Genomic DNA, 25,386 nt, shown 5'->3' with positions numbered 1-25,386 from the left:
TTTTGATGTGGAACTGAATCTCGGTGTGCTGAGACCAGACATATTCATCTCTTCCAGCAAAATGCAGGAGTTTTACGGTGGCAGCCTGGACAGATTAGTGTGGGGCAGCAGGGGATATTGTTGGAGGATAGGGCAGACAAAGCGTTGAGCTGGGAGGTGGGCTGGGTCTTCGAGGCCCTCAGCAGATCACCAGTGTGACAAACTTGAAGGAGGCATGAATCGAGGACAAGCTCTTGAACAGCCAACTTTATTTAGTAACGGTAGAGGTATTTAAAAGCCCCAAGGGGTCATACAATGGTGACAATTGCATGAGTACGTCCTACAGTATTTGCTAATAAGGTTGACATCTGCATAAAACTTGACAGTACAATAATAGTACATAAGGAAAATGGTGTATATATATATATATATATATATATATATATATATATATATATATATATATATATATATATATATATATATATATATATATATATATATTATATATATGTGTATATATAAATATATATATATATATATATATATTTATATATACATATATATATTATATATATATATATATATATATATATATATATATATATATATATATATATATATATATATATATATGGAGTACTTTTGCATTTTAATGTTCTAAATATTTTCATATTGTGTTTCAATAATTCATACGATTGTTTAAAACAAAGAACTATGTGCAAAGTATCCGAGCAAATTAGTAAACAAGGGTATTCTATGCTGCAACAAAGAAGCCTGAACTAACTATGAAATTTCCCAACAACATCCAATCGCATTAACACCAACTTTCACCGAATGTAATGTGGATGTTAAACATTGCACTCTTGTATTATTTTATTCATTTTATTTCATTTGCATAGGGTAATGTTATTTTTAGACACCTTATGTGGTTTTTCAAATCCATATATCATAATGATATTAATAACCTTGGTCTCTGATAATTGAATCTTTTTCAGATGAAGAAAAGGGGTACACTACAGGAAATGTCAGTGTTAGGATACGTCGCAGGTGGTATCATGACAATTCTATTTGTGCTGTAAATGCAGTTGCTGGTAAGTATTATAGTTTAAACGTCTATTCATTTCCATATTAGTTTTCAGGCTCTAGTCCTTTTAATGAGATAATCCCTTAACGAAGTCATTTGGCTTTAACTCAGAATATCATTTGTATGTTAAAGTTTCTGATTATAGTGGTAAGGGATTTGCATAAAAATTTACTTGAAAAATGGGGAAATTTGTGCTCTGTCCATTTACCGGTTATGCAGAGAAGTGCAAAGTAGCTTTTGACTGCCATGTTATGAGAAGTGTAATGAACAAACCTTTGGGTTTGTGGTTGTGGGGACAAAAGTCCAATGCGACAGGCATGTATATCTAATTCAATTGGAAACTTGCCTTGTTCAGGGTGAGATGAAGGATCAACAAGCCAGGGAGGACCATAAAGCCATAAATCAAGGTTTGCGGAATATGTTTGATAAATAAGTAGATTTTGCACCCCCAGCAGGCCCATAGAGGCGTCTGACCACACAGTAGCAGAGAGGGTGTAAGTATTAGGATGCAACTTTATTGAATATTTGGCCAAAGGACATCCATAGAAAAGAATGGTCAATTCAAGTTTGGGAATGGACTGGCTGTCATCCAGTCTAACATTCTTTTAGAGGTGACACAGGCTTTAGTAGTAAGAAAGTGGCAATTTCCTTCAGCAGTGACTACATATGCAACCATTCTTAAGGCATGCATGGAGGCATCAGCAAAATATGCAATGACACTAGACTACCCCGATGAGCATTGTGGGGAACTTTTATGTTATTGAAACCCTTATATTTCTTAAGAATGTTGTTGATCTTATAAATAAGTTATAAATTAAGGCAGTAATCCCAACCTTTATCCAACACCCAAAGCTTTTGAATAAAAAGTTTACCTAGAATAGTGACACAAAATCAAACTGATAGGATCATGAATCGATGAAAACAGGGAAACAACCTTCCTTATTGGTTTAATGTGCAAATAATCGTCAGACATAAATTCAGAGTGGCCAAAGTGTCTTCAACTGTATTACACTTGAGACCTAGGTAATCATGGGTGCCGTATTCAGAGAAATCTTCTGAAAGTAGGGCATTAGTAGTCCATTTGGCCAAAAATATGTTTGCTTTCATCATGAAAGATTTAATGTAGAGCTTTTCACTAAGTTATAACAATGTTGAAAATTATTAACGTAGAAGCTATATTTGAGTTTTGAAGCTAATGCACTGTATTGATTATCCAAATGAGGCTAAATATATACTTGAAGTAGTGCCAAACAAGAATACTTCAAAGCAATAAACAAGACTCTTCGTCATGCTGGGGACTTCGAAAAAAAAAAAAAACAACAAAAATCTCTGTGTTCTGGGGCGATCTCTATCCAAAGGAAATCTTGGCTGTATCTGCTGTCAGGCTAAAGAATTTTTCTGAAGATTAAAATCATGGACTGAATTTTAGATTAAAGGTTAGGTCCTGTATATAGAGAATCGTTCATAAACTTCAAATTAGGTCCAGACTTAGATGAGGCATTAAACACAATGCATATCAGAGTGAAAGTTGAATTTTTAGGTACAGGATGATATGACAAGTAGTGCACTGTCTGTCGATATGAGCCTCTAACGATATCAGTTTAATGAAGCCTTCAGTGATGTACTTGCTGAGAAAGTTTCAGCATTTGGCAAACAATTGAGGGACATTAATTGGGCAAAACCTCTACCCTAATTTATCTCTATGCATTCATTGTTTCAGAATGTTTACAGAACTGTGTACCTTTGGATTTTATGTTGCATGGTACATTTGAAAAGATCAACTACCTGTGCCTCAAGAAGATTAAAATGTTCATTGCTATATCAATCGCATTGTGCATCGAGAGATTTTCAATAGGGGCCTTCTCCATTATGGGGTTTTCTACCTTGCCTTCCCTGAGATTTGCTTCTTCCTGAGTCTAGTGGTTACATACTACGTAACCATAGGGAGTACTAAATAAATTGACGCATTGACGTTATGGGTGCACTTGAGGAGCCTAGAAAGATACTCTATGCCAAGAATAATCTCGATGTTGGCCACATCGTTGTCTGGCATTTTATCCACAGGGCATAAACCACTAGCCTCCAGCATGAAAACGGCTTGAGTATATCCGTATATCTGGGCATCCTAACGTTCTTACCTTCATTAGGACCAAAACCAATACAAACAGGTCAGATGGACAGAACTGTCATTTTTTGTCTGCTCTCTGACTGTGACGTCACACCAGCCTCAACTGGCGATTTTCCGGTGGGCTGCGGCTTTGTATATTAAGGTTTTATTGTTATTTCTTCTTGGGTAATTCTTGCTATTGACTACTTAACATGATACTTCCGTTATCAGAAAATTCAGAGAATGCTCAAATGCTTTTTCTTTTCATATAAATAATATTACTGTAAACTAAGTACTGCAGCGTGAATTGATTAGCAGCTGTAGTTATTAATTTTTATTGATGAAAATAATTTCTACACACTTGAATGCAAACAGAAATAATCTTAATAATTTTACAAAAATTCCTTGATTGAAGGTTTTGAAATTTACAAGTATTTCCACATATCTAAGTATCTTTATAAAGAATTCAATAACGTCTTCTGGGATCTTTCCTCCTGATCGTTGCTATTTAGCAGTGAGAGTTTTTTCTGCATGCTGTGCCTAACGAAAGTGAAGACTCGTGAATTTTGTTGAAGACTTCTCGTAGGAGAGTTAATTGTGAAGAAAATTTCTTTAATGGTATATATAGCTCACCTCTGTTTACCATCCCAATCCACGATTCATTCGTATTTTTACACACTTTCATCTTTCTTCCTAATTGTAGATATTTTGCAGAAAATTTTAACAATATAACCACCTTTTTGGGCTCAGCCATGTCGTCCTGATGGAAGGTTCCTTTAGGTAGCTTTCTAAGGGATATTTACTACAGTGATACTCGCAGAGAATTGACCATAGGTCTCCAGAATTCTAACTCCTGGCGCGAGTATCCTTAATATATCTTTAAGGATATTGCATAAAATCAGGGGACGTATTTTTTGATACGACACATAGCAATCTTCACCCCGAATAGATTTAACTCTCTGAGGGGGAAGAGTGGCGAATGAAAGGGGAGCCGTTTTCAAGTCACCCGGTGGACCCCTCCCCGTACTCCTACGGCCCATCATTCCTTTAAACTGTAGCATGTAAGCTAAGTGTGCTCCCATGTTTCTCTCGGTGTTTGTTACTGTTTTTCTTAATATTATCATGCAATCTCCAGCATCTTCATCCTCTGGAAAGTTGAGTATTTGATCTTTCCTGTGTATAATTTATAGCTACCTTCTCACAGTTGAATTTGTATAATTTAAGTGTGTTAAGTGGAGCGCTACCATCTCCGGAGGTGATCATTTTGAGACCGCTGTCGCACACCATAAATGCAATTTATTTAGTTAGTAGTGTAACGCTCCCGGTATTTAGCTATAAAGAACCTTTTAGCTAGTTAGGCAAATTATACTAGTAAAGATTGCATACATATAATATTTCCTCTTCCGATATGTAACGTTACTTTTGTAAGCCTAAACGGTCTGTATACGTTAGTAATATAAATGCCATTGTTTAACCTCTTGTATCATTTCCTATTAATTTGGTTTGGGATATATATTCCCTAGAATTTATGGATATAATTCGATACATTTCTCTTTTAGAGAAAAGAGGATAAACCCTTCCCCCCCCCCCTGAGCGCCACCATCCCAAGCGGCAACGCTATCTTTCGTCATCGCCACCGAGTAGTTAACTCCGGCTTGACTTGAATAGTTTTACCGTCGATCTTCTTTGCCGCCGAGTATCCCGGCTTCGAAGTATGACGGTAACTCAGGGTGTATTGTCTTGCAGCCGACAATGTCACCGACAGGGGAATCGTGATACCTCTGCTGCCCACGACATTGTCGGCATGGGAAGCTATGCTTCCTTAGTTTACAACCGAAAGTAGGCGGCATACCTGCCGCCGCCTTTCTCCCTTGTAGACCATAAGACATGTCTTATAGCCGACAATGTCGCCGACAGGGGAATACTTATTCCTCTGCCGACCACGACGGCGTTGGCACAGGAAGCCATGCTTCCTAAGTTTACAGCCGAAAGTAGGCAGCATGCCTGCCACCTCCTTTCTCCCCTGCAAACTATAAGACCTTTTTCCCTCCCCCCTCTGTCCTTTAGTGTCGTCCTAGCCGTCACAACATTCTTTTGGCCGGTATTCTACAATCATCCCAGCTTGCTGGGTTGACTAAGTTGCCGGCCGGGACCCTACCAGCGGCGGTTAGGTTGCCGCCTCAGCCAACTCCCCCTTATGTCCTTCCTTCACCGGAAGCGAATGCCCTGGGGGGAAAGACTGAGCCGGCCCTGACGGCTGCCGGTGGGAAACCCAATATACTGTTGATAATTCTTCAGTCATTTCTTGGACTGCCATCCAGAAACCTCGCAAACGGCAGTACAGCCAGCGGCAAAAGTTGTGGCTGGATGGAAGCTAGAATCAGATGCATTCCTCCCCTTCCATTAGAATTCTCATTCTGGCAAGGAGACAGTAGACGGCAGTAGCCCTCCTACAATTACATTTATTGTGCCAAACCATAATAATAGGAAACCCTCCTTTCCATTCTTTCTCTCTCTCTATCACTTCGTGCCGCCAGGCATTAGCCTAACCCCGGTAGTGTACCGGTAAAACTACAGTATACAACAATACAGTAGCCTGTAAAACTACAGTATATAACAACATAGTAGCCTGTAAAACTACAGTATATAACAATACAGTAGCTGGAAAACTATAGTATATAACAATACAGTAGTACAAGTATTTCTAACATACTCTGTGTATCCTTTCGCAGTCTATTGCTGGGACCGCATAACATGCTGAGGTAAAAGCATTCCCTCAACACCCTGATGAATCCTTGATTATCGGGACACTCATGAAACACCGTTCAGTATTAATATTTTACAGGTGGAGGAGTTAGTATAAATATTCACTAGCTCCGTCTCTACGTACGAGAGTTATTCCACTCTGTATTTTCCCTTATTAGGAATTTAAATATAAATATTGAAGAAGGTCTCAGCAATTGCCTGTGAGAGGAAACAAAGATATGTGTCTTTCCTATTTCCTTTCTAGCTTACTATCCTAAGCTATTAAATATAATAGTAACTATTACTATTTTTAAGTGTGCATTATATCAATGATATGAACAACTGAGTACTCATTTCACCCTTTTTCTCCCTTACAGGAGGAGCCAATGGTGAAGTGTACAGTTGTGTTCTGCAACCACAAGAGTAAGGACTTTCGTGGGCATACAATGTACAGGTCTCATGCCCCCTGCTGCATCGTATCTGGATCCCTGAGGTACTGGGACCCGAAGGGTTACTCCAACCGCTCGACCTTGCTGACCGATGGCTTTGGAGAAGATATCCCTGACACCACGGAGTCAAGGGATACAGCAAGGGAAACCCTTCAAAGGTGAGTATGAGGCTTCCAGAAGAACTCTCTGGGACCTTACCTACCTAACGAATCTCTCAAGTGCCTACTGTTCTGTAAGGCTCAATCCAGTACGGTTGTGCCTCAGGTACAGGTCCAGCCTCCCTTTATCCAACGGACAGTGGATGCGGATATCAACAAGGCACTGCAAGGCTTGGACATCCACCAAGAACGGATGTCGGAGGTGTCCACTAACACCAAACAGGACCTACTGCAAGAAGGCCCTGAAGAAGAAGTGGTTCAACCACCCACGGAGGAAGAAGGATCCGTTTTGATGGTGACTGAGGACCCTCAGCTCACTGTGTCGGCATATCAACCTATGCCGTCAACCTCTTCAGCCCCAACTTCCCAACTGGCTATACAGGTCGGCTGGAGCAAAGCGCTCCTAGAGTCGATCCAGCAGATGTTGACACTGTTCCGGAAGGAACAAGAGGAGAATAAGCAAGATCTCAAAGAGATGAAGAGAGAGGTACAGGAAGGGAAACGCCCTGGTGCTTCCAGGTGCTCTGTTAAGCCCCTTAGAATATCTGACCTCCCTCACTGCTCCGAAACCAACGCTTGGAGGTATACGGAACACATGCCCATGATGAATGGGAAGCTTTATATCTCCGAGAAGTTGGGGCCAAACCCCTTGAAGAGCTTCAATTCTGGACCGGCTTTCAGTGCACCCAGATTTCTACGTGAGACTGCGAGATGAACCTGCATCCCGCGAGGAGACTATAGCGAAGGAAGTCATTGTCTTCAAACAGGACAAGGCACAAGCCATCCTTACCAAGACCCTGAAAGGAGCCGGATATACCGACTCCAAAGTCTCAGCATTGAGCAAGAAGCACCCAACCTTCATTGCTCCTTCCTCCAGAGCCTTCCCCCTTTCGTGGAAAGCCCTAGACTGTGTCATGAGAGCAGTCGAAGAGGGCAACCCCTGCCCAGTTCTAGAGAAATGCACACCATTATCTCTAGCTATGCCTACCTGCGATGAAAAGTGGAAAGAGGTACATCTAACCTTCTCAGTCCTGAAGTTGGATCCAGAAATAGCAGGCCAGCAGTTTAATGATAACCTTCCAAAGTTGCCAGACCATCTTTTGAGAAGGGAACAGGAGACGAAAGAAAGACTTGCTGCCTCCTTGTCTCATCAGAACTGCTTGGAAATGTGTGCAGGCCTTAAATAACGCCCCACCCTTGTGATGGATTTGTATGCTTTTGTCAGGTCAAAAAAAGACCTGTAGAGAGCATGTGTTTGCCGCAACAACGGTGAAACACGAACCCAGAAAACTGATTTCATCATGTATCTGGGGCGAAGACCCTTTCCCGCAGGAAGTGGTCCAAGAAGTCATTGCCAAAGCCACCACGGAGAATAGGAACCTTCTCCAAAAGTGGTGCATGTCCTCAAAGAGGAAATCTTCATTAGACCTGCACAATTTCCGACCGTGACCATGACCACGGTGCCTCAATGGTAGCCCAGCCGCAAACCACCTTCCAGATGGTCCCTCATCAGCTGGTAGGCCAGTCACCTGTGTTTAATCCAGGGTTTGAAAGGCACTCGACCACCTTTCGGCCTTACAAAGGTAAGGGACCAAAAATAGGATCTTCCGGAAACCCCCCAAGGGTGGAGTAGGATGCAGTCACGGAAGCAAGTCATTAGGAAGCTCTAAACAAAGAGAAGTTCCAGGTAGGCAGAGTTTTCCAAGGATCATTGGACTTTCGATCCCTGGGTCCACAGCTAAATTACAAATGGACTTGGTTGGAAATGGAACAAAAATCCACCCCACTTTTCCAGAATTCTATCAACACTCCACTCCCTTATTGGAAGAATATACCTCAGAACTCTTGAACAAGAAGGTAATAAGAAAAGTGAAGTCCATCAAATTCCAGGGAAGGCTGTTTTGTGTTCCCAAGAAAGACTCGGACAAACCCAGAGTCATTCTAGACTTGTCTCTGCTCAACAAGTTCATCGAGAACAACAAGTTCCGGATGCTTACATTGCAACACATAAGGACCCTTCTACCAAAAAAGGGGCTTACACAGTTTCAATAGACCTGGCAGATGCTTACTGGCACCTATCAGTCAGTCGCCCCCTCTCCTCTTACCTAGGATTCAGGCTACAGAAAACAAAATATGTCTTCACAGTCATGCCCTTTGGACTAAACATAGCCCCAATGGTATTCACAAAGCTAGTGGACACAATCGTCCAGCAACTACGCTCCAAAGGAGTACAAGTAGTAGCATACCTGGACAATTGGCTGGTGCAGGCAGCATCCAAGACTACTTGGCTGCAAGCGGCCAGAAAGGTGATCCAGTTCTTGGAACACCTGGACTTCAAGATAAATTGCTAGAAGTCTCACCTTTCTCCAGCTCACAAGTGTCAATGGTTAGGAATCCAATGGAACTTTCAGTCACACCACCTCTCCATTCCATTAAAGAAGAGGAGAGAAATAGCGGTATCTGTCAAGAGACTAATCCAACACAAGAGGATTTCAAGACGCCAACAGGAAAGAGTATTGGACTCTCTTCAGTTCGCACTAGTGACAGACCCGGTACTAAAGGCACAGCTAAAGGATGTGTCAGGAGTCTGGAGAAGATACGCATCAAACACTTGAAGAGATCAACAAAGGTTGATCCCGACCCGATTGCGCACGCTATTAAGGCTGTGGTCAACAAATACGAGCCTAGCACAGACAATTCTCTTGCAACCACCACAAACATCAGTGGTGATACACACGGACGCCTCCCTGGAAGAATGGGGAGGCCATTCGCAAGAAATGAAAGTGCAAGGAATTGGTCACACCAGTTCAAAACTTTCACATCAACATCTTGGAGGCTATGGCAGTCTTCCTGACGTTGAAAAGACTATCCCCTCGCAGAGTAGTCCACATCAGACTGGTCCTGGACAATGAGGTGATAGTAATATGTCTAAATCGACAAGGCTCAAGATCACCTCACATCAATCACGTGATGTTAGCCATCTTCTGCCTGGCAAGGAAGAGAAAATGGCATTTATCAGCAGTTCACCTTCAAGGGTTCTGCGATGTGACGACGGATGCTCTATCCAGGCGTAAGCCGATAGAGACAGAATGGTCCCTAGACGCAGACTCATTCTCCTTTATTTCAACATGAAACTACCTCGTTATATAGCCCCTTACGAGAACCTCAAGCAGAAGCGATAGACGCCATGTCTCTTGACTGGAACAGATGGAATCGGATTTACCTGTTTCCACCAACCAATCTCCTGCTAAAAGTCCTCGACAAGCTAAGATCTTTAAGAGGAACAGCTGCAGTAGTGCCCCCCAAATGGCCCAGAAGCAATTGGTTCCCTCTAGTTCTAGAATTGAAACTGAAGCTGTTTCCTCTGCCGAACCCAGTTTTATCCCAACTGGTGCAGAAGTCAACTGTTTACATTTCATCCTCGAAAACCAACAATCTACATCTCATGATTTTTTCGCCCTAGCAGCGAACAAAATGTTTGGGATCTCGAAGGACAAGTTCACCTTCACTGTAGAGTACAAGTCAAGTTCAACCAGGAGACAATGTGAATCGTCTTGGAAGAAATGGGTATCCTTTGTGAAAACAAGGAGACCAACAGAAATTTCAACAGATTTCTGTCTCTCTTTCTTCACTTACCTACTTGAACAAGGCCTGACTTTCACTACGATAACTGCGTGTAAGTCGGCCCTGACTAGACCTCTTCTATACGCCTTTGAGGTGGACCTCACAAGTGAAACCTTCTACAAGGTGCCAAAGCATGCATTAGACCCAAGCCGGCAACCCCTCCATAGCCCATTACATGGTCATTGGTCAAAGTCTTGCACTGTGCTTCGAACCTAAACAATGAGGATTGTACTCTAAAGGAACTAACACAGAAAGTCAATTTTCAGTTCGCAATAGCCTCAGGGGCTAGAGTTAGTGAAATATTGGCCCTATCAGGGATGTAGGCTCTATTCAGTTCCTAGACACAGGAGAACTGAACCCTTTTCCTTATCCTGCCTTTCTTGCCAAGAACGAGCTACCCACCAAGAGGTGGGGTCCTTGGAGAATCTGCCCACTGAAGGAAGATGTCTCTCTATGCCCAGTAGAGTGTCTTAAGGTCTATCTTCGTAGAACTTCAGACTTCAAGGAAGGACAGCTCTTCCGAGGAGAAACCTCAGGATCAAAATCTATCCCTAAGACAACTGAGAGCAAAGCTCACCTACTTATTCGCAAAGCGGATCCTGACAGCTCACCCTCAGGTCACAATCTAAAGAAAATTACTTCTTCACGGAACTGCTTCCAACACAGGGGCTTTGGTAGACTCCGTTCATACACTGGGTGGATATCAACCAGATCTTTTACAGACACTATACGAAGCAAGTACATGAAATAAAACATGTTGTGGTGGCAGCGGGTAGTGTTATAAAATCCGTCGTCTAGCGCTGCGATGGACAGTGAAGTGCTTTGGGACTTTCCAGTGCATCGGGTGCATGGGTAAATTTACCGTCGACTGCAAATCACCATGATGATTAACACACTGTTCCATATAGGTGCATATCTGACCGATAACACCAGTGCCGAGTGAACTTTGCGTCACGGTGTTCATGCATTTCCAAAATCTGTACAGATCAGTCAGATTTGGTTTCACATCTCCATTTTTTCGACAAGAGAAAATATGGACCCTGATGTGTTTTCAATGCCAGATCAGATTCATACCTGATTGTAACTACATTTGATAATCTAGTTGCAAGGTAAAATACTAAACGTATTTGCGTCTTATTGCTGCTATCTTAGTTACAGATGACTAAAGCATACTAGAGTTTTAATTAAACCCTAGAAGGGCCCAACTTGAATTCAGAGTACAGATTTCCAAGGTATGAGAAGGGTAATCTCTAAGTATTATCTTCCGTCCCTATGGAGATACAAACTTTGAATCCTTATAGTCGAAGTCGACACTTTCCCTGCAGGAGGCAGGAAGCCCTAAGCTAGTTCCAAGCTTAGTGGATATGACAGACAATGGTAATGTCATATATAAAGGTCTAGGAGACCATATAGGGAACTCATTCAAAGTAAAGGCACTTATACAAACCCACAGATATAGTACTTTCAAGTACTATATCTGTAAGCTTCCATCAGGACGTCATGGCCGAGCTCAAAAAACGGATTTTGAGCAAATTGAAAAATCTATTTTTGGGTGAGAAAGCCATGTAGTCCTGATGGACCCACCCTTCTTACTTAAAATGACCCCACCAGAAACTACTCTATCTGCGGCTATTCCTGCTTAAATGCAACTAGGAATGATGGGCCGTAGGAGTACGGGGAGCGGGTCCACCGGGTACCTTGATAACGGCTCCCCTTCCGTTCGCCACTCTTCCCCCTCAAAGAGTTGAATCTATTCGGGATGAAGATTTCTATGTGTCGTATCAAAGAATTCTGGAGACCTATGGTTAATTCTCTGGGAGTATCACTGTAGCAAATATCCCTTAGAAAGCTACCTATAGGAACCTTCCATCAATACGACATGGCTATCTGACCCAAAAATAGATTTTTCACTTAGCTCAAAATCCATTATATATTCATAAGCTTCACCTTTTTTTTTCATTTCCCTTATCTAGAATTTGATTGTTTATATCTTCTGAGGAGATTTCAAAATCTAAATATTTAAACAATGAGCAGGTCACGTATATTTTTAATGTCAATCTTTTTTTTTTTTTTTTTTTTTTTTTGAATTGCATGCACTCATTTGATTGTTACTCTTTGACATGACATTTGTTTTTTTCACTAATCATTTTGACAAGTTTTCCCAGAATCAATGACCTAAGCCTAACCTCAAAATTCAACAGCATTAGGGTGATTGTTTTTTTTTGTGATTTTTCTTTTAAAGAAGTAGTTACCCTTATGACCTTTTCAATGCACTAATTTGGAATTCTTCATTAATCCCAAAACTATTACTCTCTTGTATATTGCCATACATATTTGAATTCATTGCTTCAATACAGTCGTTTATCACAGAGATAAATTTAGAGGTAGCTTGTTAGTTATTGTATTCCAACAGACCTCTACCTCACAAATACTTTTAAGCACTTGCACAAGAAGACGATAAATACTGCACAAAGTACTTTACACGTTGCCTGTGCTGTCAATTAACAGAATTCATTAATTTTATAGGCCAGCCCATATTCTGTACTAGATTTTACCAAAGTTTCACGGATGCTTTCGTCAGGAATGGAATCATTGCTTCAGCAAAAGCCTGAATCAGTTAGGGTATTTCTGATTAATTTTATCAAATGGATAACGTCGACAAAAACCTATATCTCCCTTTCATCATTTGGGTACCTGAATGAAATTGTGGCGAGCGGGATGAGCCCAAAAGGATGACACACGGATAATCCTTTGTCCGACTGACCTTTTTGTATTGGCCTTGATTAGGACTAACATTTGGAACAATCTTATGCTTACATCAACCAATTTTTATATTACACTGAACCAGGCTGGAACATTTAACTGGTTCATCAAGGTTAAATGAATCAAGTGGCAATACATTTGATCCAGTAGTATTAAGGTTCAAGAATTCGACCACGTTGGGAAGTACAAAGGTGAGTTGGGTGCTACAATGATTGACACTTCCTCTTGGACCTACTACTGAAGGCAGCGCCGATAAAGAGGAATGAGGTTGATTGGGTGCTGACAACACTATGTTAGAAAAAGAAGATTAAATAACAGAGGGAACTGAGACAACATTATTAAACTGTTGTCTTACTGATAAGACATCTGGAACAACTGTTAGTTTATGTGGTTATCTACAATTAAAACGCAATGTCAGTGGTGCACTAGGGGTTAGCATGCTGCACAGAGAAACATTGGCTGAGTAGGGAAAATAGGGATATTTACTTGGTGTTTGGTCATTATGACCATAGAAAAACATTTTCCACAAATAACACTATCATTAGTAAGAGCTTTTAGTTGCAAAACTTGCCATGACAGGAGTTTGAAAAGGTCTAACTTTAGGTTTAGGAGCAGTCTCATTCCTTGTAGGGAAGGTTTTATTAACTTTTGATAGAAAATTCCTGATGCTATCAGTACTGGAAGGCTCAGTGAATAATTTAGATTTACCTGGTTCAGTTAACAACTAGGTTATTTCCTTTGTGCATGCATGCTTCACAGACCATCTTTTAATTCCTGCAAGGTTATGGAAGTGTTATTATATTGACAGTAAATGGTTTCAACGAGCGAGTGATTTAATCTGCTCATAAGGGCATGCTGTATTTTAACAGATACTCAGTCACAAGGATGAGTTTGGTACTTGGACATATTCTTCTTCCTTATTATTCCATTCATTTAGAAACTGTCTGAGATCAGTTCCATCATCAATGGGGAATTTTTTGTTGAACAGTATATTACGTAGTAAATGTCGATCAACATCAGGGAATTGATACTCTTGAAGGAGGTCATCTGACTGTGCATATTCGAATTCCAATGAGCCTAAGTGCTTGACCTTTGAGCGAGTGCAAAAGCATTTTAAACTTATCAGCAGAGGAGTATTAGGAACTCATGGATGGTTTGGCAGAAATGATTCGACCAGCACATCCACCAGTCCTGTGCCCTTAAAGGGAGGTGGGTCAGGATGAGAGGCGGCAGAGACATAAACAGTTTGGGAGTTTGCATTAGGCTATTGGTTTTGTATGGGGTCCTCATCTGACTCAGGGGATATAATGTTGTTGAAAACGATTTCAATTTCCTTAGCGTATAATTTCATCCATATATATATGTATATATATATATATATATATATATATATATATATATATATATATATATATATATACACACACACACACATATATATATATATATATATATATATATATATATATATATGTATGTATATATATATGTATATATATATATATATATATATATATATATATATATATATATATATATATATATATTTATATATACATATATATCATCATCATCATCATCATCATCATCTCCTCCTACACATATATTCATCATCATCATCTCCTACACTTATTGATGCAAAGGGCTTCAGTAAGATTTTGCATGTCGTCTCTATATTGAGCTTTTAAATCAATACTTCTCCTTTCATCTACTTAATGCTTCCGAGTTCTCAGCTATATAGGCCTGGGGCCTCCAACATTTCTTGTGCCATTTGAAGCCCAGTTGAAAGTTTGGTAAACTAATCTCTCTTGGGAATATGAAGAGCGTATCCAAACCCTCTCCGTCTACCCCTCGTCATGATCTCATCTAAATATGGCACTTGGGTAATCTCATATAGTTTTATTTCTAATCATGTTCTGTCATTTAACTCCTAATATCATTCTGAGGGCTTTGTTCTAAAATCTGCAAAATCTGTTGGATATTGTTTCATTGTCATACCACGACTCATGTCCATGCAGTAACACTGATCTCTCTAAACTGTTATTTAGCCTGATTTTTATATGTAATTTCAGGCGATTTGATTTCCAAATTTTACTTAACCTAGCCATTATCTGATTTGCATTTTTCAGTCTTTCATTAAACTCTAATTCTAAATATTCTGTATTACAGATCATAGTTCTTAAATATTTAAATGATTCCGCCTCATCAATTCTTTCTCCTTCCAATGATATTTTATCTTCCACTGCATCTTCCGTTCTCATCATCTCTGCCTTTCTTCTATTTATCTTGAGCCCAACCTCAAGTGATATTTCATGCATTCTTGTGAGCAAGCTTTGCAAGTCCTGTGGCACTTTGATAATAAGGACAGGGTCATCAGCATATATATATATATATATATATATATATATATATATATAGATATATATATATATATATATATATATATATATATATATACACACACACATATATATATATATATATATATATATATATATGTATTTATATATATATAGATATATATATATATATATAGATAGATATATATATATATATATATATATATATATATATATATATATGTATATATATATATATATATATATATATATATATATATATATATATATATATATATATATATATGTACCACGCGTGTATCACATGCTCGTACAGTGTAACGGTATTTTGTTTTTTTGTATATTATTGTTACTTTCCCCTCGAACTGATAATCTGTTTTTACCTATATTTTCCTGCATCATTGTAATTGAATTTTTATGTCGTTCGTGACTGGTATGGGTTGTATATAAACATGTGCTCCGTCCAAAAAAATATATTGCATTTAACTCATCTCTCAGTCACCTCCTAAAAGCTTGCTTGCACATTGGTGACCAGCGGAGTGACTATAACGTTGGTTGTAAGTTGTCTGATGAATTCAGCATATTACTCACCTATAAATGAGTTAATAATTATTAGTAATTATCCAGGATTATCTCATCCTGCGTTGTCAGTTTTTTCGGTGGGGTTTAATGATACGTTGGTATCCTTAATATACATTTAATGGACTTCTGATTACATTGCTCTGACTCTGCTAACAACCAACTCCCAACTGTGAGTGTCGAGGGTCTCATAAACTAATCTCACAAACCAAAACGTTTGATTGAACAATAGAGCATCGCTCTTAAAAGACTTAAATCCTACTTCAGTACAAAAGTAGAAAGAATCACATCCTATCTTTGAGGTAAATAATAAATGCTTTAACCCTAATACCAAAATACATCATTTCAGTTATATACATTCTTGAACATGTTTTATCAAAGCAATATGATGCAATGTTGCGCAATACACGTAACATTTGAGGTAATATAGTACATTATTACAATAATACATGACAGTCTCCTCCCCCTTAACTTGACATTGTAAAATTCTTTATAAATCTAATCTCTCAGGGGGCTTTCCTCTAATAATCCTATTAGGAAGCACTCTAACCTCATCTTGTACTGGTACACGAATTGGTTCTGAATCTACATTTGATGTTGGAGCATCTTGGTTAATATGTGACTCATTTGATCCAACTACTTCTGAAAGTTTACTATCTTTAACATTCACATGCTCTACTGTATTTCTGTTTAATGGCTGTAATTGATCAACATGACGTTTTACAATATTTCCACCCACTTGAACATGTACGATCTTACCATGACATCAGATAAAGGTAAAAAATGTTTTATTTTCGGGAGGTTTACTACTTGTTTATACCTTTTATCTTCTAAATCACTTTGCAAACTTGGATACAACAAATCCAACTTACACCTTATCCTCCTCCCCATCAACAAATTTGATGGTGTCACGCCTGTTGTGCTGTGCGGCGTTGTTCTATAAGACAATAAAAACTTTAATATATGCAAAAATATGTTACCTGAATTTGATTTTCTACTCTTCATATTGTGTTTAAATGTTTGAACAAACCTTTCAGCCTCTCCATTGGTAGAGGGATGATATGGTGCTGAAAATGTATGTTTTATTCCATTGACATGTGACAGTGCCGAGAGAGGGTTGTGAACTCAAAGGCAGGATGCAATCAACTGAGTTATATTATTAATGAACACTCTCCTTTATATACAAAACCTCAAGCCAACAGGACATAACAAGTTAACAAGACAGACAATGTTACAGAGGAAAACAGCAGACATGAATTTTCATGTTCGTTTAGTGCGAGGGAAGAGCGAAGATACAAGCATAATATATGCAAAAGGAATTATGTACAATTGTGTGACACACGGTTGGTACATGCCTCCCCCTCTAAAAATGACATACTGAACATGTTAAATAGGGCGCCCTGATCTAGAGAGGCGAACTGTAGGCGGGTCATCTGGCAGAAGATAAGCAGGTTTTAGACGATCAATGGAGACCCAGTCTTCTTTGCCCCGAATGTTTAGGAGGAATGCTTTCAGACTGCGTCGGATCACAAGGAAAGGACCCGTGTAAGGGGGCGTTAGTGGTGGCTTGCTGGTGTCGTTGCGCAGGAAGACGTGCGTTGCAGAGTGCAAGTCCGTTGGTATGTGATGCTTCGCTGGGGGCTTGTAAGTCTGGCGGCACGGAGTAAATTTTCCCACGACGTGACGTATGCGCTGGAGATCGTCGGAGGAGGTTGTAGAAGGAAAAAATTCGGCAGGGACGACCAACGGGTCGCCATACACCATTTCAGCTGCCGAGACGTCGAGGGTGTCTTTAGGAGTGGTCCTTAGTCCCAGGAGGACCCAGGGAAGTTGAGTAAATCAGTTGGAATCCTTGCAGCGGGACATCAAAGCTGCTTTGAGGGTGCGATGAAAACGTTCAACCATTCCATTAGCAGCGGGGTTGTAGGCCGTTGTCTGATGTAGGGTGATGCCCAGGAGATTCGCTAATGACGTCCACAATTGAGAGGTGAAAGTGGTTCCCCTGTCAGAAGTAATATGCTCAGGGATACCGAATCTTGAAATCCATCCAGAGAGTAAGGCAGATGTACATGAGGCGGACGTTGCAGTTTCCATGGGAATGGCTTCAGGCCAACGAGTGGAGCGGTCGATGACAGTAAACAGGTAACGATGTCCTTGTTATGTGGGTAGGGGGCCTACAACGTCGATGTGAATGTGTGCGAAACGACGCTGAGGTTGAGGAAAGGTGCCCACTCCTGAATCGGTGTGTCGATGTACTTTGGAAGTTTGGCAAGAAGTACAGGCGCGGACCCAATCCTTAGCATCCTTAGAAATGCCGTGCCAAATGAACTTTGCCTTCAGCAGCTGTGCAGTAGAACGGCACGAGGGATGTGTAAGGCCGTGAATGAAATCAAACACCTGTCGGCGCATGGGAGCAGGAATCCAAGGTCGCGGTCTACCAGTACTGACGTCACAGAGGAGGGTGGTGTTGGAGTCTTCGAGGGGAAACTCTTCCCAACGGAGGGACGTGTAGGATGTCCTACAAGCTTGAAACTCTGGATCCTGTCGTTGGGCTTCAGCCAGGGCATTGTAATCCAATCCCAGTTGAACGGCAGCCAACGTGTTTCTTGACAGGGCATCGGCAACGGGATTCATTTTCCCAGGGACGTATTGGAGAGTGTTCTATAATAATATAACTCTGTTGATTGCATCCTGCCTTTGAGTTCACAACCCTCTCTCGGCACCGTCACATTGGTGACCCCGGAAGTCGACTCGCTCCCACTGCCTTCCACCCCCACCTCCCTCGCCCCTCCATCGTTGGTACTATGGCGGACTCTACTACAGCAGTTGGCGCTGCGGCCACCCCGTTCGCCAGCGGAGAGGCATTTGCTTGGTTTCAGCGCGCAGAAGTCCAGTTTCGCATTAACGGCGTGACTCGCTCAACCACCAAAGCAGATTATGTTCTCGCGGCGATACCTGAGGACACCTTCCCGGAAATATCCGACTGGCTTTGTGAACAAGGAGACACGCCAATAGCATATGACGCCCTCAAAACATACCTTCTGCAGCAGTACTCGCCGTCGCCAGCCGCCCGTGTAGCAAAGCTTTTTCAGCTCTCGCAACAACCGTTGGGGGACCAAAGGGCTTTGCTTGCCCTCAGGGAAATGACCAGTATCGCTCGCCTTCAACCTGCCGCAGACGGCTCTCCTCGTGAGGTGAACCTACTTCGTGCCCTTTGGATACGCCGTTTACCCGGACCTATACGCGCTGCCATACCCGATGTCGATAGTTTACCCATAAAGGACTTGATGACCAAAGCCGACACCCTTATGGACAGCCACTTCAAGACCTCCATCAATGCCTCCACCCCTGACGAAGAGGATGCCTATTCAACGTCAACTGAAGCTGACATGAATGCCGTAGGACATACACGCCCACACCTTGACGTGCCGAAGCAGAGACAAAGCCGCCCACCACCCACCAATCGCTCGCGCCCCAACAAACGACTTCTACAGCCACTTACTACCTCCCATCCGCCACAGTTTTGCTACTACCACTTCAGATTTGGGGCAACTGCGAAGAAATGTGCCGAGGATTGTCAGTGGCCAAAAAACGTGTAAGTAGGCCATCGCTCGTGGCGGTGGCCTCCCGTGTTTCTAATCTTTTCTTTTTACAGGATGCAGGAACGGGCGTGCGATTTTTGGTAGACACGGGTGCTTGTCGTTCTCTTTTGCCAAGGAAACTCTTCAAGGCACGACGTAGTCTGTCTACATCTGCCGACGTCCGCTTGGTAGCTGCCAACGGATCTGCGATACCCACCTACGGTTACGAGAACCTCATATTATCGTTCGGAAACGGTAAATTCAATTGGAAGTTTCTCGTTGCTGACGTCACTCCGGGGTCACCAATGTGACGGTGCCGAGAGAGGGTTGTGAACTCAAAGGCAGGATGCAATCAACTGAGTTATATTATTATAGAACACTCTCCTTTATATACAAAACCTCAAGCCAACAGGACATAACAAGTTAACAAGACAGACAATGTTACAGAGGAAAACAGCAGACATGAATTTTCATGTTCGTTTAGTGCGAGGGAAGAGCGAAGATACAAGCATAATACAGTATATGCAAAAGGAATTATGTACAATTGTGTGACACACGGTTGGTACAGACATTATAAAATTCTTTAAACTCTTGGGAGGTAAATTGTGGACCATTATCTGTAACAGTTCTTTCTGGAATACCATGTGTAGAAAAAATTTGCCTTAACTCTTTTATTGTGGCATAAGACGTTGTTGTCGTCATAGGAATGACTTCTGGCCACTTACTGTAAGCATCTACTACTATCAAAAACAAAAATATTTTAAAAAAGGACCGGCAAAATCTATATGCACTCTTTGCCATGGATACCTGGGTAACTCCAATGGGTGCATTCTAGCAAATTGAGGATTGTTCTGTTGCATAACACAATTCATACAACTCCTTGTATAAGATTCCACATCTTTATCTACACCTGGCCACCATACAAAAGTTCTTGCAATTGACTTTGATCTTACAATACCTTGGTGATCAGCATGTATTTCAGACAAAACCTTATTCCTCAGTGAATTAGGAATAACTACCCTTGAACCTCTCATCACTATTCCTTGTGTTATACTCAGTTCATACCATATATCCTTATAGGGTTTACAATTTTCCTCTTTTCCACATATGTCCCTACCTGTCATTAAACTCTCTAAAACCTTACTAAGCACTGGGCCTCTCTTGGTAGTGTGTGCTACATCTTTTGCTGTTATGGGTACATCATATACAGAAATTAACAGAATACTGTCATCATACTCTTCTGGAGCTTTGTCTACAGGTAATCTAGATAAAGCATCTGCATTACCCATCTTTGATGTTGGACGGTATTCTATATCATAGTCGTACGCGGCTAACGTAATTGCCCAACGTTGTAGTCTTGCAGCTACCAACATAGGTAAACTTGCTTTTGGACCCAATACAATAAAGGTTTATGATCTGTAACAAGTGTGAAAATTTTCCTACCATAAAGATACATATGAAATTTCTTAACTCCATATACTAATGCTAAACCTTCTTTTTCTATTTGAGAGTAATTCCTTTCTGCCTTGTTCAATACTCTAGAAGTGAATGCAATTGGTTTTTCTGTTCCATTCGACATTACATGAGATAATACTGTTTGATGCATCACATAGTAATTTAACTGGTAAATCCATTTGATAATGTACTAGGAATGTAGGTGATGTTATTTCCTGTTTGATTCTTTCAAAAGATTCCTGACACTCTTTTGCCTACTTCCATTCTACACCCTTATTCAACAAATTATACAATGGATGTGCAATTGTAGACAAATTCTGATTGAATTTCCCTTAAACTGTTACTAAACCTAAAATTGATTGTAATTCCTTGACATTTTCTGGCACTTTTGTTGATTGTATAGCTTTAATCTTCTCTTTAGTTTTGTGAATACCCTTGCCATTAATTACAAAACCTAAGTATTCCACTGAATCAACTTCTAAAATACATTTCCTCTTATTTACTCTATTATGTTCCTTTAACTTCTTCAGAACTGCTCGCAATCTTTCTCTATGTTCTCTTGTGTCTTTACCAGCAATTAAAATATCATCTATAAAAACGAATACTCCTTGCATTCCTGAAAAAAAACTTATCCATAGTTTGTTGCCATATAGGTGGACTACTTGCAACTCCATAAGGTAATCTCTTTGGCCTAAACAAACCTAAGGATGTATTTACTGTACGTAATTCTTGTGAACTTTCATCCATAGGAAGCTGTTGAAATGCTTGTCTCAAATCTAACTTAGAAGAAACACTGCATCCTGACATAGTTGCAAACATGTCTTTCGGATTTGGTAATGGATGTTGAGCTACTTGCAGTTGTGGATTCAACGCTACTTTGTAATCTCCACATAACCTAACCTGTCAATTTTCCTTCACAATAGGTACTAATGGAGTCGCCCAATCTGAATATGTAACCTTTTCCCAGGAACCTTTATTTTCTAATCTCCTGATTTCTGTTTCAACTGCATTTTTCAATGCATACGGTACTGGTCTGGGAGCACAAAATCTAGGAGCACTGTCAGGTTTCAAAACTAAAATTGCCTTTGCATTCTTTACTGTACCTACTTTATCTTCAAATACGTCTTGAAACTCTGATATGATATTATCCACAGACATTTCATTTTTGTGTTCATCTTGTCTACCTGTGACCTTCAAAATACTAGGCCAATCTAATTTCAAATACTGTAGCCAATTCAAACCTAGCAAAGTTTGTCCTTTACCTTTCACTACTGTTAATGGCATTCTCTCTCATTTCTGTTCTTTGTACTGTACTTCTATGTTCGAAGCACCTATTACCTGATTATTAAAACCATTATAACCTTTCAAAACTCTATTTGTACCTTCTAATAACAAATTAGGAATGCTTTTAGCTGTTTTCTCAGACATAATTGATACATCGGCTGCTGTGTCAACTTGCATCAAAATTGGTTTACCATTTATGATTATTTCTACCATGATATGTTTCTTTGCACCTTTGTTGACGGAATTAATGCGAAACGCAAAATCAGTTTCTGACCTATCCTGATTATCATGAACATTTTCCGCATTATTGTCTTGACCAATAGTATCAACTGCAGCATTTATTTTCTTTGCGTACTGTTTAGGGAATCTACAAGCAGTTGGAAAATGACCCATCTTTCTACAATTCTGGCATGTTTGCCCAGTAGCAGGGAATTTCTTTGATTCGTATGCAACATGATCAGTTTTACTACACCTATAACACGGGTTTTTCCTGTTGTTTCTGTGTATATACCTGATTTTGATATTTATGAACATTAGTGTTAGGCACTTTTCTATGACTAGGCTTTGACATATTCCTTCTCTGATTCTCCTTGTTTTTCCACTTGGAACCTATTGTACTAATTTTAGAATTTTCCATTCTATCCCTTGTAGAACTACCTATCATGTTACTTTGCCTATTTGATGTTTCTAAAGCTCTGCCTATTATCAATACCTTTTCTAATGTTAAATCTTTATCTTGCACTAATTTCTTTCTTAGCTCTTGTGATGTGCAGTGTGCAATAGCTTGATCTATGGTAACATTTTCTAACTAGAAATTCATATGAAACAGCTAAATTCTTTAGTCTAGTCACAAATGCATCTAAACTTTCATTTTCTTTCTGATATGCCTGTGCTGTAAATTGATACCTTTCAACAAATTTATCGACCTGAGGAGCAAAATATGTGGTAAGAGCCTGAATTGCAGCTTCACTTGTGTCATCTGTAGGCTGCAATGTCTTAAACACTTCCCGAACTTCTCTACCTGCTGTATGAAGTAATAGTGCCTTCTTTTAGGCATCCTTCATATTCCCTAATGCTTCTAAATAAATCGTAAATTCCTCACACCACTGTTGCCATAGTGTTACAACAGAATTGGGTTCAGCTGTGATGCTAAATCGTTCAGGATGTTCAATGTCAAGAGGCATTTTGACTGCTTACCTTAATACCAATATTAGGTTAGGCCACTGTTCTAAAGTCACCTTGTAACTTCCTACCTATTTTGTATCCTACCCAACCTTAGAATTCACTTTGCTTTCTGGTTTTGTTTGCTCGTGTGTGATGAAATTCTTCAGGTTGGTTGGCTGCATGGGAAATCTTCATTGGGCTTTTCTTCTGCTCCTGGCCGATGATCTACAAAGGCTCCAATGTTTCTTCTGTTTCTCAATGATCTATGCATGTTTTCGTCCTCCTGTCGTCGCCAATATAACGTTGGTTGTAAGTTGTCTGATGAATTCAGCATATTACTCACCTATAAATGAGTTAATAATTATTAGTAATTATCCAGGATTATCCCATCCTGCGTTATCAGTTTTTCTCGGTGGGGTTTAATGATACGTTGGTATCCTTAATATACATTTAATGGACTTCTGATTACATTGCTCTGACTCTGCTAACAACCAACTCCCAACTGTGAGCGTCAAGCGTCTCATAAACAAATCTCACAAACCAAAACGTTTGATTGAACAATAGAGCATCGCTCTCAAAAGACTTAAATCTTACTCCAGTACAAAAGTAGAAAGAATCACATCCTATCTTTGAGGTAATTAATAAATGCTTTAACCCTAATACCAAAATACATCATTTCAGTTATATACATTCTTGAACATGTTTTATCAAAGCAATATGATACAATGTTGCGCAATACACGTAACATTTGAGGTAATACAGTACATTATTACAATAATACATAACAGTGACCACTCCCTCCTGGCTTACCCACACTGCTCTGACTTACGATTTTAAGATGCCGCCCACCAAACCTGCCTCTTCAGCACATGCAGCCTCAGTGAAATTACCGCGCTTCACAAGAAGAGAAGTGTCCGCCTGGTTCCAGTGTGCTGAAGTCCAGTTTGCCATCAAGGTCGTGACTTGGTCAAGCGCCAAATCAGATTCTGTTCTCGCGGCGATCCCCATGGACACTTTCCTGGAAGTCTACAATTGGCTGTGCCATCAAGGGGACACCCCCATAACATACAAAGACCTCAAATCGTCCCTCCTGGAGCAGTACTCGCCATCACCGGCTGCACTCATTGCGAAAATTTTTAAGCTCTCTCAACAACCGTTGGTGGACCAAAAACTTTGCTCACCTTTTGACCAGTAACCTGCCGCAGATGGCTCTCCTCGTAAAGCGAATCTACTTCGTGCCCTTTGAGTACGGCACCTACCCAAACCTATACGTGCTGCTCTCCCCAATGTCAATATTTTGCCCATGAAGAACCTGATGACCAAAGTCAATGCCCTTATGGACAGCCACTTCACCCCCTTCCAGTCCTCCATCAACACCTCCACTCCTGACGAAGTGGACATCTATTCAACATCGACTGAAGTCAACGTGAATGTGGTAGGATAAAAACGACCACCCCGTGACATGGTGGAGCAGCGACAAAGCCGCTCACCACCCACATATATCACCCCTCGCTTCTGCCCCAACCAACGACCTCTCCAGCCACTTACTGATCCTCATCGGCTGCAGTTATGCTACTAAACCTCCAAGTTCAGGACTGCTGCGAAGAAATGTGCAAATGGTTGTCAGTGGCCCAAAAATGTAATTATACCATCGATTGCGGCGGTGGCCTCCCCTGTCACTAATCCTTTTTTTTTTTTTCTTTTTACAAGACGCGGGCATGGCTGTGTGATTTTTGGTAGACACGGGTGGTTGCCATTTTCTTCTGCCAAGACCACTCTCCAGGAAACGACTTATTCTGTCTAAGTCTGCTGACATTTGCTTGGTAGTTGCCAACGGATCTGCGATACCCACCAATGGTTATGAAACTCTCACTTCAGCATTTGGAAGCACCAAATAAAATGGGAAGTTTCTCGTTGCTGATGTCATATTGACAATCCTAGGTGCACTTATCCTCTCACTCTTTCACCTCATGGTTGATGTAGCTCACTGACATTTAATCAATACGGATTCATACTCCTCGACGCGACTCCAACTCTTTCCCACCGACCTT

The 25,386-nt window shown here is 40.5% G+C and overlaps 1 protein-coding gene across 3 annotated transcripts in view; it reads left to right on the top strand.

Annotated features, from left to right (window-relative positions):
- LOC137643945 (uncharacterized) overlaps positions 1–25,386 on the top strand; it is a 648,304-nt gene that overhangs the window by 604,370 nt on the left and 18,548 nt on the right. For all 3 annotated transcript variants that reach the window (XM_068376721.1, XM_068376722.1, XM_068376720.1), the window contains exon 14: positions 978–1,073. In XM_068376721.1, the coding sequence (XP_068232822.1) occupies positions 978–1,073 (96 nt within the window). The remainder of the gene's footprint in view (positions 1–977; positions 1,074–25,386) is intronic.

Source organism: Palaemon carinicauda, chromosome 7, assembly GCF_036898095.1.
Source record: "Palaemon carinicauda isolate YSFRI2023 chromosome 7, ASM3689809v2, whole genome shotgun sequence".
NCBI lineage: Eukaryota > Metazoa > Arthropoda > Malacostraca > Decapoda > Palaemonidae > Palaemon > Palaemon carinicauda.
Note: the sequence above shows the minus strand (reverse complement) of the source record. Positions and strands in the feature narration are given on the sequence as shown.